This window comes from Nyctibius grandis, chromosome Z, assembly GCF_013368605.1.
Source record: "Nyctibius grandis isolate bNycGra1 chromosome Z, bNycGra1.pri, whole genome shotgun sequence".
Classification (NCBI taxonomy): domain Eukaryota; kingdom Metazoa; phylum Chordata; class Aves; order Nyctibiiformes; family Nyctibiidae; genus Nyctibius; species Nyctibius grandis.
Window position 1 is genome coordinate 36,479,949 of NC_090695.1, and position 14,697 is coordinate 36,494,645.

General features: G+C 46.5%; 1 protein-coding gene across 9 annotated transcripts in view; it reads right to left on the reverse strand.

Moving 5' to 3' along the window:
- The window catches only part of MPDZ (multiple PDZ domain crumbs cell polarity complex component), a 108,418-nt gene that overhangs the window by 36,074 nt on the left and 57,647 nt on the right, over nucleotides 1–14,697 (reverse strand). For 6 of the 9 annotated variants that reach the window (XM_068422392.1, XM_068422388.1, XM_068422393.1 and 3 more), the window contains 2 exons: nucleotides 5,367–5,565; nucleotides 2,441–2,482 (listed from right to left, as the gene is read on the reverse strand). In XM_068422392.1, the coding sequence (XP_068278493.1) occupies nucleotides 2,441–2,482; nucleotides 5,367–5,565 (241 nt within the window). The remainder of the gene's footprint in view (nucleotides 1–2,440; nucleotides 2,483–5,366; nucleotides 5,566–14,697) is intronic. The other 3 variants (XM_068422394.1, XM_068422391.1, XM_068422390.1) reach the window with 1 other exon arrangement.

Consider the following 14,697-nt stretch of genomic DNA (forward strand, 5'->3'; position numbering starts at 1 on the left):
TCTCTTTTATGCTAAACTGCAGCTGGAAGCTATTGTTCGAAGTATGGAAAGGAGAACGGCAGTCTCCTAAAAAGGAAACATACGCCCAGATTCAGCCTGGATGTAGACAGTAGAGGGTGATCACTGATAGTAGAGTGTCCAACATCTTTCAACTCTTTTTCAGACCTTCAGTGCAAGAAGCACATGGCAAACAATTATGCAGGGTCCTAAGGTACAAGGGTAGTATTAGTCCTTACCTCATACTTCTGTGCAACATCAGTGTTCAACTAAGTGTGCAACATCAGAGATCAACTAAGGGGGAGGTAAATCATATGCGCTCCAACTTCTGGGATATCCTGTCATTTTTCATTGTATGAATGAGTAACTGACATTGTACTGAGACATTCAAAAGGTACGTCTCAAAAGATGCTCTCGCACAGCCTTATACGCTACTTAGAAACATCTCCCAAAAGCTCTCTTAGGTAGGTAAGCTTCCCTTTCTGTGTACAGCACAGGAACTGAGAAGAAAAGAAGTTCACTCCACCATTTTTAAAAAAGCATCTAAAATTGAGCAACTGAATTACCTAATTGATTTCCACAGATAGAGTCAATTTAAATAGTATCACTGGGAGCTGTTACATTTTAGGTCTTTGGAAAATTACATTATTTCTATTCTAGTGCTTAACTACAGTTATAATTGCCTCATTTTAAGCACTCAAAGGAACATTCAATATGTTTTAAACTGTTCATTCTTATCTACAACTAAACTTCAATAATGCTTCGCTACTTCACAAATATAAACCAGAACACTTACTTGGCATTTTGCAAAGAAAAGCATAGAAAAGAAAACTAAATTACACGGATCAAATGCATGAAAATCTATATTCTGTGCAGGAATTCACCTTTGTTTCTTGCTCATGATTTTCAAAGTTCAGTTAACTGTACAGGTTTCCCTAGCTGCTCCTGTTAGCTAAGCTGTATTACTGATGTGACTGCCCTCCTCACCCCTCTCCTTTGCACGTTATTATTGAAATTAAAAGTTATACAAAAAAACTAGCTCTGCTAAAAGTTAGAGTTCTAGGAAATACGTATACCAGAAAGTCATCTTTGCTAAGTGGCTGGCTGTCCTGATCCTGCCTTCTGTGACACACAGCAAGGTCAGATTGTACTAAAGACCTTAGATTTATATCTGACAAAAATTTTTTCCCTGCTTAGTACTTCACGGGCAGACAGCCCACAGTTATCAAATCCATCACTTGCTGGATCGCTACTGTAGCTTGCTTCTTGGAGGTCACAGTGAGGTCTGAAGATATCCAGTACCATCCCTGACAGCTCAGCATGTGACTGGGATGATGAGGGGCCCAGAACAAGAAGGGTGTTGGGCTCCTCTGGTCAACTCTGTTGACCCTTGTGCTGTAAAGTATAAATAAAAACTTACCCAGGCACCTGAATGGTTCATCTGCAAAAGGGACTGATAATTGCCTTAATATGGCCACAGGGAAGAGAGTAAGAGAAACAAGTGCCAGGAAATAGGGATGAAGACACAGAAAACAGGAAACAAGTAAATGACTGCTCAACTATTGTGTTGCATTTCTTATCGGCAAGAGAGGTTAAAGTTCAACAATTGCAAAGGAAAGTATATGCAGGGTTTAATAATTTCCTCTTTTTCGTAGCTATATAGCTTGAAGGAGAAAGTGTTCTGGTTTCCTTTCTTGAGAGCTACAACCACCCTCCTCCCTCAGAGATATGCACTAGCAATGAAAGCAGTGACAATGGAAACACCAAGGGGTGTACGTATGAAAGTATCTTGTAAACATAACACCGCATGCAGTACACAGGAACATTTATCACATGCTTGACTGAACAGCCACACAAAACCTTGAAACACCAACACACCAAATAACAAAGTATGGAAAATGTTCAGGACAAATTACTGTCATTAACTCTTAAGGTCCAATTTGAACCTTTTTTATACATGAAGGAATTAAAATGTAAGTGCCACAGAAAATATGACACTGAGATTAATCCAGATATCAGTACATCGTACTCATGTCAATTCTAGCAGTGAACCCTGTACACACACACACACACACATGTACGTGTGCTCTGAGCATGTCTGGGGTGGCTGTCATAGATGAAATTTTAAAATATTAGCAATAATTTTTTAGAATACAGGCGTTTTCATTCCAGTCTTAGGAAGTATGCTCCAATCTTCAACTTTAAAGCCATATATACACATACACACATACACCTTTTTATAAAAATATATATATACACATCCACATGTGCAGCCACATGGGCATGCACACACACACAAACACACACACAAAGAGAGAGAGAATATGTACCTATATCTGGATATATCCCTGACATTACTATGGATGTCATAAAAGCATGGAATGATTTTACAGACATATTGCAACATAGAGCCATAATGAGTTTCTGAATCGCCAATACTCACACATAACAGAGGGCCTGATCATCAGCAGGTGCTGGAGAAGATCTAGAATGTGAAGCATACGATGCAGCATCTTTTTACAATGGTGTTAACAAATGTCAATGTCTCATGCTGAATGCGAGAGGAATACCTATGTAGTTAAAAGTGTGAGCTGGTTTTTTTTTTTCTTTCTCCTTTCTCTTTTCTTTTTTTTTTGCCCATTCCACCTCCGCTTCATCTACATCTCCCCCAGAAAGCATCTGCTCTTTATTATTGTCTACATCAGTGATTATTAACAAGCATGGAAAATGGAATTGCAATCTATCTTTTATTTCTTGATCAGGAATTCATCCCCACACTTTCAGCAGGTGAATTCTGATTCAGCTCTGTAATTATCTGACAGATGTTACAAGCAGCTGCTGCTCAGCGCAAAACCCTGGCTATTATTACAGAAATATAAGAGCTCCTGGCAAAGTGGAATGAAAAGTGAAATAGAATGTATTCTGGTAAGGCCACACATCTGGTTTTCTACACAGAAAAGGGGAAAAAATTAAATACCTACATCTGAAACTCAGATTGCTGGTTCTTAAACTATTCAAAATCAAATTTCCATTAATAAAATAAAACAAAGCCTTTATGTGGCAAGTAAGAACAACTTTATGTTTTCTCATCATATGTTTGCTACTGAAATACAGCTTTGAAATTAAAATACTTCTGCTTAATCACTTTTGGGGGCACCCTGTTACCCAAAAAAAAGCTCAGTCCAGAACTTAAGTCACCAACTTTGCAGCCCTGTATGGATAAAGAGGAATGACATCAAGATGGCCACACCTGAGTGCTTGTGCATCCTTTCTTCCCGAGGAAGACACCAAAGAGATTCAACTTGCTTATTTGAAATGCTAGCCCTTAAATCGCAAATCCTGCATGGTGGTGCATCGCATTAGCTCTGAAATGAAATCTATATAGCTGTGTATCCCTCTCAGCAAACAGGAAGAACTACAATGAGATAATGCTCCATATCTCCAAATTTCTGATTTGGGACATTACCCACATGTTTGTATCATAATATTTTTCTGGGATCCTGTACTGCTCCTGGAAGTACAAATTACAGAAAAGTTTAATTATGCTGAACAGTTTTGTATCAAAACTATGCAGGCCCAAAAATACTGTCCTTATTCTTGCAAGAGTCCTTTAGAAGCTACCAAAGGATTTGGTATTTCATTTCTTTGAAGAGCAGAAGCTGGCTTCACTTTAAACCCTTAGCAGAGGAATGCACCGAAGAACACAAATATAGAATGAAAGACAAAAATCTTAAGTAAGAATGTGAATAGCAACTGCCCCTTTTCTATGAGATCTTTCAGAAGGGGGATGCACTTTTCTCTGAAAAATCTGAATATTCATATCTAAGAAAAGATTTTGGTATTTCTGACATATCTGCAAAAAACTAAGACTACAAAACAAAACTTACAGGCACATAGTGTAAAATGCAGCAGCTATAAAAGGATAAGTGCAAGTAATGAACACATCTGTGTTTGATAACTATGGCACTAATAAAAGACTCCTCACAGAAGAATGGTGCTGTAGCATTTGTGTATCTAAGCAGATGTACATACACATGCATGCGCACCTACCAACTGATTTCAGTCGTGGCAGTCAGAATTACACTACAGTTTGAAAGCCTACAATAATAATCAATGTCACATTTTATCAGCACTGACTTGCTCATATTCATGACAGCACTGACAATAATGTAATTCATTATAAGAGCATATCCCATTATTTAAACAAGCCTGAATTAAATCATAATCCTAAACATATGACAGCTATAAGGCAGACAATTAAACCTACCACCTACAGTGAAGATACTTTGCCTACCTGTTCCCAAAATGTCAGGTCTCTTCAAAGCTAGAATACTTCTGGGGTAAGAATGGAATGCCCTGCAGTCCATTTTGAACCATACAATTACCTGCAACCGCACTGGGACTGAACTGATCCCTCTCAAGGCCACTCTCTTAAATAAGTAGAGGCTTCTATTACCAACAGCTTCATTAATCCCATTTGCAGATCTGACACAATCCATGTTACCATGGGTTTGAGAAAAACAGCTACTAGATTTTTGGAGTTGTAATGCCAGTTTTGGTGTGTCTAGAGCACCGTCCACAAGCTTAGGAACAACCTCATTTCTAGATGGTGCACGTGGGCAAAGTTAACTCCGCAACCACGACAGCTAGAAAGAAATGAACTTTAAGGGAAAGTCAAAATTCTGTAACTTGAGTGAACTTCGGAGGAAACTTTCTCATCAAGCCAGCAGATTTTTCAAAACCTGTATTAATTACTTCAAGTTTAAAGCAGTACCCCCAAGAGCAGATATTTGTGCTCTAGAGCAAAAGCTCCTTCGTATGTACTAATAAAAATTTGGAAGTGGCTTCACAAAAGAAACTGTTTCTGCTGTTTGTCACAGATGCACTGAAAATGTTTTAAGTATTACTTCTCTGCATTAATATCGTGTGTCATACTTTCTGGCAGTCAAAACCAAAATCCATTACAAAGATCTCCATCAAATGAGATCACTTGTGCAATGCTCAGGACAATCCACCTTTGAGAAACACAAAAACCTTGAGGAAATCCTTACTTTCTTTAGAAGAGTCATACTATGAATGCAAAACTCTGACTAATCCAATTCCTTCAATAAAAGCAGGCAGGGCAGTAATGCTGATAATTACTAATGACAGTAACAGCTTTTCTAAGAACATTCAAAGCCCCTCACACAAGCGATTTTATCTTTCAAACCCATGAAGCTGTAACCTGAAAGTGAATTATCTATCTGAAGCTGCAACTTAAATTCATGTTGTAAAAACGAACAAAATTTTCATTTAAAATACTTGCATAAATAACCAAATTTTGATTATTAGCCTCCTCCTACCACAATTCATCATGTAGCTTTACCTACTTGATATCTGGTCCAATGAGCGAATGCCTCCTTAGCATAGCCCGGGCTTGTGCATTGGTTAAGTTAGTTGTTGACTCCTCATTAATGGACAGGATGCAGTCCCCCACACCAATCCGTCCATCACGACTTATTGAGCCTCCATGGATGATGCTGCGGACTATCATTCCGGAGCCATCTTTATTGGAACTTACTGTCATCCCTATAGTGAAAACCATATTAAATAGTCATTAACGTCTTTGAGCCCCAGCTCTGAGTGACAAGAAAAAGAAATGTCACCTGGGGCAGGGAAGGTAAAAGCCAACCAGCTGACCTGCCAATGTCAGCAAGCCTATAAACATTGCTCTTATTCTCCCTTGCATTTCCATCTTTCCAACAGGAGACAACAGTTACAAAGCACAATCACAGTATCTTTACTTTGTGCCATTTCACATGCTATGCTCAATATAAAAAAAACTAAGTGGAAAATTTCAGCAGAAAATAAACAAAAAAGGTAAAGAAACTGCTTCTAAACCAGTCAAATTTACCACTCTTCTGGATGGTTCACTGAGTTTATACACCACATTACAGTTTAGTTTATTATGGTTCTCTTTGGAGAGGAAGTAAAATGATGAAACAGTTAATTAGGATGGTTATCTTCAGAAAGGAGGTGAAATGATTAAACAGTTAATTAGGAGCATAGGGCCAACACAACCACACACTTATTTTCAACAGAAAGCCTGAATCCCATCCTACTGAGATAGTGGCTGCCTTCCTGCTCTCCTAAGTGGGCCATCGCTTAGGCCCAGAAGAGAATCCTGACTTCTGTGAGAGCCCGCGCACTACTGACAGATACAGCCCACTGCTTGAGTTACACCACAGTCCTACCTGTAGGTAGATTAGGGTACGGCGACCGGAAAATCTCGAGCTGTACCGGAAAGGTAGGCATGGCGAAAGGAGCAGCATGTGCAAGTATCGCGCGAGTTCGTACGGGACAAGACAACTATATAAGGCTGTTGCGCAATTGAATAAACGCCACTTGTTGCATCCTCCCATTGGTGTCTGTGCTCAATGGCCCTGGGGTGCGGATAGCCTCAGGCCAGACAGCAACCGAACGGAGCTTGCCGCAGACAAGCGGCAACAAGTGGTGACCCCGACGTGATTGCTGGGCTGGCAGACCGCAGGCGGTCAGAGTGGGTTCACGAACCATGGAAGCCTTGATAAAGGTGATTTCGTTACTGGGCGGGGAATTTAAGATTTCTGTGAAATCAAAAGACGTAGCCCAGTGTGTGGACCGCCTAGTTAAAGGGGGCAGTGGCAGGACCGGCTGATTGTTTACAGCCGAGCGCCTGGGAGCGGTGCTCGCTAAAGCTCGCTGAGAGAGCTATGGCAGTGGGCTCTGCCAAAGAATTAAAAACATGGGGAGTTATATTGCAGTTGCTACGGGCAGCGCGGGAGGACCGGTCGAAATGGGACGCGGCTCGGGCGTGCTTGCATGGGGAACCGGGGCTGGACACACGCTTGCGGGACGTGAATGATTGCGACACGCAAACGAAGCCCTTACCTCGGGAGAGGGAGGGTGAGGAATCCGGGCCGGGGGGTGGACGCAGGGAGGGGGATCAGTGTCCCGAGCCCCCGGCTCCAATGTGTCCCTGGGGTGAGATGAATGCTCAGCCCCTGGCCCCCCTGGAGGACGGTGTACAGGCGTGGCCGGTGAATAAGCCGACGCCGTTGTATCCATGGGGCGAGATGCATGATCGGGACCCCCCGGTTCAGCCCCCTCAGTACACACCACCAGCGGGTAACCCCCCCGTGGAACCAGTGGTAGTTAACGACCCGCTGGACTGGCTCCCCGGGACATACATAAAGATGACGCCGGAGGGAGCGGGGGAGGATCGGTCGCAAGCCTTAGGGGCGCGGCCGCAGACCTGCTCCGATGCACCACCTGACCGTAAAAGGCAACAGAACTCAGACACCCTGCCCCCCCCCAGCCGTCCCGGAACAAGGGGAGGAGCAGGAGGTGGAAGAGCTCACTGCCCGCTTGCAACAAGCGTGGAGCCCCGCCTCGGTGCTGCGGACGGGCGAGGGGGGGGGGAACCGCCGCAACCGCCGTGACCACACCCGGAGGTAGTCGACCAACTCGTGGAGGCGTTAGAGGAAATAAAGAGGGAGGTTCTGCACCAAAAGCAGGTGTTGCAGCGAGTAGGGAAAGCAGGGGACAGAAAAGAGACCGGGGAGGCACCAAAGATCCCATTGACTAATTGGAGGATCATTGCAGAAAACTGTGCTTTGGAAGGGATTCAGCTACAGCGCATGCCCGCGGTTTTTCCCGTCCGCGTGCAGGCAGGGGGCGTTGCAGAATGGGTCCCCTTGGAACCCAAGATAGTGCAGTCGCTGTTGCAAGCCATAAAAGACAATGGACTGAAGCATCCCTCCACGCGGATACTGTTAGATAGCATACATGCTCAGGGCCTGTTGCCCACAGATATACGACAGCTAGCACAATCTGTGCTGACCCCAAGCTCGTGGGTAATCTGGAAGGAGGCCTGGCAGACACGGTGTTACCGATTGGCTGCCGCTGCAGCCACTAGTGCAGACCATCCGCTTGCAGGAACCACTTATGACAGGCTTGTGGGGAAAGCCGCGAACATGTTAACACCACAACAGCGGGCAGGAAGCTTGCGGCCTAGAGAAATAACTGCTACAACAGAGGCCTCAAGAAGCGCTTATGAGGAAGTGGCTAGGGTGGTGAAATGGGAGCCTCCCTGGACAAAAATCAAGCAGGCAAATGCGGAGCAATTTGAGGTGTTTTGTGATCGGCTACAAAGGGCAATAGAGGACTCTGATTTGCCAGAGGAGGCTCACCCTGCCGTAATGATAGAGTGCATAAAGCAACAGAGTAATGACTCCGTGAAAGATATATTACAGCATTTACCTACAGGATCCAATTTGGCACAAATAATTAAGTTTGTATTGGAACGTCAGTCCCGAGTTTCTGACACAACTGTCCAGACACTGTTGCAAGTTGCAGCAGCTTTTCCCCGAGACAACCAGCCGAGAGGGGGATGTTACAATTGTGGAGGAAAAGGTCACATAAAGATGCACTGTCCTACTAAAAGAGGACATGAGACCAGAAATGCACCGGGGCCGTGTTGGGCATGTGGAAGAACAGGACATATGGCCCGAGACTGTAGAAAAACCCAGGGAAACGGGAGGCGGGGAGGCCAGACCCAGGGGCCAGCCTTCCCGCAGAACCCAGGTTTTGCCCCCGAAATCCCTTCATACAGCCCTCAGGGCAAGCAGGACCAGGTAGGGGGCCATCAGTGACCCTGGCACTAGATTTTAAACAGCGGCCTATCACCCGAGTTTGCATGGAAGTAGTCGAACACCCCGAGGCAGGATTTATGGCTTTGAATATGTTGCTTGATTTCGGAGCAGATGTTTCTGTAGTATCCTTCCATATGTGGCCGCCACAGTGGCCGTTGGAAGGTGCCGGATATATAGCCGGGGTGGGAGGCACCACCTCCACGTATAAAAGTAAAGAACTCATCCGATTCACCCTATACGAAACTGACAGAACTCGGCTACAAGCCATCGCACTACGTCATGTAACAGATCTCTCGGAATCCCTGATAGGCCGTGATGTACTTGCGGCCCTAGGGATGAGAATCACCAATGTTGCTCCCGGTGTTCAGCATCAGGGAACAAGGGGGACAAATTTACCCTAAGGGCCACTGCCTCAGCAGTTTCACCGATACCGCTGCAATGGAAAAACAATGATCCTGTCTGGGTGGAGCAGTGGCCATTAAATAAGGAAAAGCTTATAGCTGCGCAGCAAATAATACAAAGAGAGTTAGAGCAAGGCCACCTTGAAGAGAGCTTTAGCCCTTGGAATACACCCACATTTGTCATAAAAAGAAGTCCGGTAAATTCCGTCTCTTGCATGACCTACGAGCAGTCAATCAACAAATGTGCGACATGGGGGCACTGCAACCTGGCTTACCCCTTTCCTCAGCAATCCCCAAGGGATGGCCAATCGTGGTAATGGATATTCAAGATTGCTTCTTCTCCACCCCATTACATCCTAAGGACCGGCACAGGTTTGCATTCTCGGTCCCAACTACGAATTTGGAAGAACCTGCTAAACACTACCAATGGAAGGTCCTTCCTCAAGGCATGAAGAACTCACCAACCATCTGTCAATATGTGGTGGCCCAGGTGCTCTCGCCGGTGCGCGCACACTTTCCTGAAGCGATGATTATTCATTACATGGACGACATCCTGCTGGCGGCCTCAGAGACACCCCAAGTGGAAAAAATGGAGGAAGAAGTAAAAGCATCGCTCCAGAGTGTCGGCCTTTTCATCACAGACGCAAAAACCCAAAGAGGAGATGACGTTTCCTACCTGGGCACCCGTATAACAGGGAACACAGTGCGTCCTATGAACATCCAGCTAAACCCAAAAATTTCCACCCTGCACGATATGCAGAAGTTAGTTGGAGCCCTGCAATGGATGCAACCGATCATAGGGATCCCTCCAGAGGTCACTGCACCATTTTACGAGCTGTTAAAAGGGAAACACCTATGGGAGCCAAGAACAATGTCAAAAGCGGGAGAAGAAAGCCTGAGACAAATCGAGAAGCTCCTGGCTACGGCAAGCCTTAGCAGATGGGACCCCAAAGAACCTGTTGTTGCTCTGGTCATGCTGGGTTCAGAGGGGGCAACAGGGGCTCTCACACAGCAGCCAGGACTATACCCTCAAGTCCTGCTGTGGCTCTTCTCTAGCCAAATGATGACCGCGTATATGACATATATTAGAGCCACCGCGTTGCTGCTCCAAAAGGTTAGAACAGCTGCTGTTCGACACTTTGGACGTGATCCAGAGGAGATTCATGTGCCGTTCAAAAGAAAGGTGTGGGATACCTTAGTTGCAACTGATGACGAAATTATGCTAGCTCTACACACATATCATGGAAGGATAATCCCTGGCCAGTCACACCCCTTGCTCCAGCATCTCCAGACCTGCCAGCCCATGACCAAGATTCGAGTACTATCAACCCTAAAGCCTGGAACCACATATTTCACTGATGCATCTTCATGTACTAGTACAGCAGCTGTAGTATGGACCTCAGAAAAGCAATGGAGGAAGGTCACATACACGGACAGCAATTCAAGTGTGCAACACCTAGAAGCTAAGGCAGTGTCATTGGCAGTGCAGATGGAACCCAATCAACACATTAACATCGTCACAGACTCCATTTTCGTTTGGAAATTGGCACAAAAAATTACTACAGCAGGATACACCAGTTCAGCCATAGCCTGTATGCTAGACGATGCGCTACAGCAGCACCAACAAACATGTTCAATCATCCACGTCAACGGACATCAACGCTATCCAGGCCCCTTTACGGAAGGCAACGCGATGGCGGACAAAGCAGCGAATAAGATATGGACACTATCTGAAGCCAAAGATCTCCATGGCTTTCTGCATATCGGAGCACGAGCACTCGCAAGACGCTGTGGCATCCCTCTCACGCAAGCTCGAGAGGTTGTTGCGACCTGCCCGTACTGTCAGCGTTCACCATTATGGAGTGCCGGGGTCAACCCCCGTGGACTGAAGCCTAATGGCATATGGCAATCAGACTTCACCTTATGTTCCCAGCTCAAACCCCAGCCATGGCTAGCAGTCACAGTGGATACTTACAGTATGATGATTGTGGCCACCCCGCATCGGAAACAAACAGCACGCTCCATTCAGCTACATTGGAATCTGGCAATCGCTTGGCTAGGCCTACCTGTCGAGATCAAAACTGATAATGGCCCCTGTTTTATTGCTCATACCACACGTCAGTGGTGTCAGCGGTGGGGTATCACGCTCAAACACAGCATTCCGTATAATTCTACCGGGCAGGCCATTGTAGAGTGCGTTAATCAGATGCTAAAACACAGAATTAAGATTCTTGGGGAGGGGGAAGGATTCCCAGACGTAATTCCTGTCAACTACCAATCTCACACTTTACATCGCGCTCTTTATTCTTTAAATCATTTTGCCCGGGGAGACCAAGAGCGCGCCCCAACTGAGCAACATTGGGGTCCAGGGGTGCCAGAAGTGGGCCCCCCAGTCAAGGTTCGGTTCCCTGGGACAGCGGAGTGGGAAACAGGTTGGGAGTTGTTACATCACGGGAGGGGGTATGCCGCCATCAAACGGGATGATGTTATACAGTGGGTCCCTACACGCTGTTTGCGCCCTGATTTAAAACAAAACCTCAACCCGAAGTAATATGTACGCTATCCGAGCTTTATGTTTTGCAGAAGTACCTGTGGGGGAAGCCGAAACAACATCAGCCTCTACCTTCGGAAAGGAGGTGTCCCGGCAGCACAGAGGGTCTGGTACAGCGGCGGGACACCAAGAAAGATGAGGAACGGCGACCGTTGCTGGGTGAAACAAAAGCTTTGCATGATTAGCTTGCTTTTGCTTTGCATCTCAGGAGTTGCAGGGGAATCATACTGGAGAACCTGGGCTCGGGTACATAACCAGACACAGTACTGTCGAGGACCAAAGCTCTGGGGGGAACGTTTCCAGCCAGGGCGGAACGCTACTGTAAATAGTTCCCTCATTGTGGACGAGATGGATATAAGGGACACTCCCTTTTTGTCTGCGGCACCCGTTAGTATTATTATGTAATGGTACTGTTGACAAATGTTTCTACCCAAGAGAGCCATATGGGTGGTGCATATTTGGCACCTTAGAACCCATGGACATCTTCCTGAAACCTGAGAGACGAGGCAGGCGACTGCCTCAACGAAGAAAGAGGGACTTAGGGACACTGAAAGTGGAACTGGATGATGGCGAGGCGTGCAACGAAATTTGGCCGCTCTAGAGAAAGTGGTTTGCTACCTTCTTCGAAACAATAAGGTGGTTAAAGCAGTGATACAGGTAATGCAAGACAAGCTTGAGGAGGATCGAGTTAAATGGCAATGGCTAGCTGATATCGGAGCTAGTGCCTGGGGATGGCTACTGTCTTGGCTTTCTTGGGACAAACGCTGAATCACAGAATCACAGAATCACAGAATGTTAGGGATTGGAAGGGACCTCGAAAGATCATCTAGTCCAATCCCCCTGCCGGAGCAGGATTGCCTAGACCATATCACACAAGAACGCGTCCAGGCGGGTTCTGAATGTCTCCAGAGAAGGAGACTCCATAACCTCTCTGGGCAGCCTGTTCCAGTGTTCGGTCACCCTCACCGTAAAGAAGTTTTTCCTCATATTTATGTGGAACCTCCTGTGTTCTAGCTTGCACCTGTTGCCCCTAGTCCTGTCAAGGGATGTCACTGAGAAGAGCCTGGCTCCATCCTCATGACACTTGCCCTTTACATATTTAGAAACATTAATGAGGTCACCCCTCAGTCTCCTCTTCTCTAAGCTAAAGAGACCCAGCTCCCTCAGCCTCTCCTCAGAAGGGAGATGTTCCACCCCCTTAATCATCTTCGTGGCTCTGTGCTGGACTCTCTCTAGCAGTTCCCTGTCCTTCTTGAACTGAGGGGCCCAGAACTGGACACAATATTCCAGACGCGGCCTCACCAGGGCAGAGTAGAGGGGGAGGAGAACCTCTCTTGACCTGCTAACCACACCCCTTCTAATACACCCCAGGATGCCATTGGCCTTCTTGGCCACAAGGGCACATTGCTGGCTCATGGTCATCCTCTGTCCACTAGGACCCCCAGGTCCCTTTCCCCTACGCTGCTCTCCAACAGCTCTGTTCCCAACTTGTACTGGTACATGGGGTTGTTCTTGCCCAGATGCAGGACTCTACACTTGCCCTTGTTATATTTCATTAAATTTCTCCCTGCCCAACTCTCCAGCCTGTCCAGGTCTCTCTGAATGGCTGTGCAGCCTTCCGTTGTGTCAGCCACTCCTCCCAGCTTGGTGTCATCAGCAAACTTGCTGACAGTGCACTCTATTCCCTCATCCAACCCATTAATGAATATATTGAATAGTACTGGTCCCAGTACCAACCCTTGAGGAACTCCGCTAGATACAGGCCTCCAGCTGGACTCTGTCCAATTGACCACCACTCTCTGGCTTCTTTCCTTCAGCCAGTTCACAATCCACCTCACTACCCGATCATCCAGACCACACTTCCCCAGTTTAACTGCGAGGATGCTGTGGGAGACCGTGTCAAACGCTTTACTGAAATCGAGATAGACCACATCCACAGCTTTACCATCATCTATCCACTGGGTTACGTCCTCATAAAAGGCTATCAAGTTGGTTAAGCATGACTTCCCCTTGGTGAAGCCATGCTGAGTGCCCCTAATGATCCCCCTATCCTTGATGTGCCTAGAGACAGCACCAAGAACAAGTTGTTCCATCACCTTTCCGGGGATGGAGGTGAGGCTGACCGGTCTATAGTTACCCGGGTCCTCCTTCTTGCCCTTTTTGAAGACTGGAGTGACATTCGCTTTCCTCCAGTCCTCAGGCACCTCTCCCGTTGCCCACGACTTAGCAAAGATGATGGAGAGTGGCCTAGCAATGACTTCCGTCAGCTCCCTCAGCACCCGCGGGTGCATCCCATCAGGGCCCATGGATTTATGGACGTCCAAATTGCTTAATTAGTCCCTGACCCAGCCCTCATCTACCAAGACAGATTCCTCCTCTATCCTGACTTCTTCTGGGGCCTCAGGGGTCCGGGGCTCCTCAGGACAGCCTCCAGCAGTACAGACAGAGGCAAAGAAGGCATTCAGTAACTCCGCCTTCTTTTTATCCTCTGTCTCCAGGGCCCCCACCTCATTCATCAGTGGGCCTACATTGCCTCTAGTGTTGGCTTTACCTGCAATGTATTTGAAGAAGCCCTTTCTGTTGTCCTTGACCTCTCTTGCAAGGTTTAATTCCAAGGAGGCCTTAGCTTTCCTAGTTGCCTCCCTACATCCTCTGACAACAGACTTATATTCCTCCCAAGTGGCCAGCCCCTCCTTCCACGATCTGTACACTCTCTTCTTCCACTTGAGTTTGCCCAGCGGTTCCCTGTTTAACCATGCAGGTCTCCTGGTACCCTTCCTTGACTTCCTACCTGTTGGGATGCTCTGATCTTGAGCTCGGAAGAAGCAGTCCTTGAATGCTACCCAACTATCTTGGGCCCCCTTACCTTTTAGTACCCTGTCCCATGGGATTTCCCCTAGCAATTGCTTGAAAAGGCCAAAGTTGGCCCTCCTGAAGTCCAGGGTTGTGATTCTGCTAGCTATTCTGTTCCTGCCACATGAGATCCTGAACTCCACCGTCTCATGGTCACTACAACCAAGGCTGCCCTCAACCTTCACCTCTTCAACCAGACCCTCCTTGTTAGTGAGGATAAGAT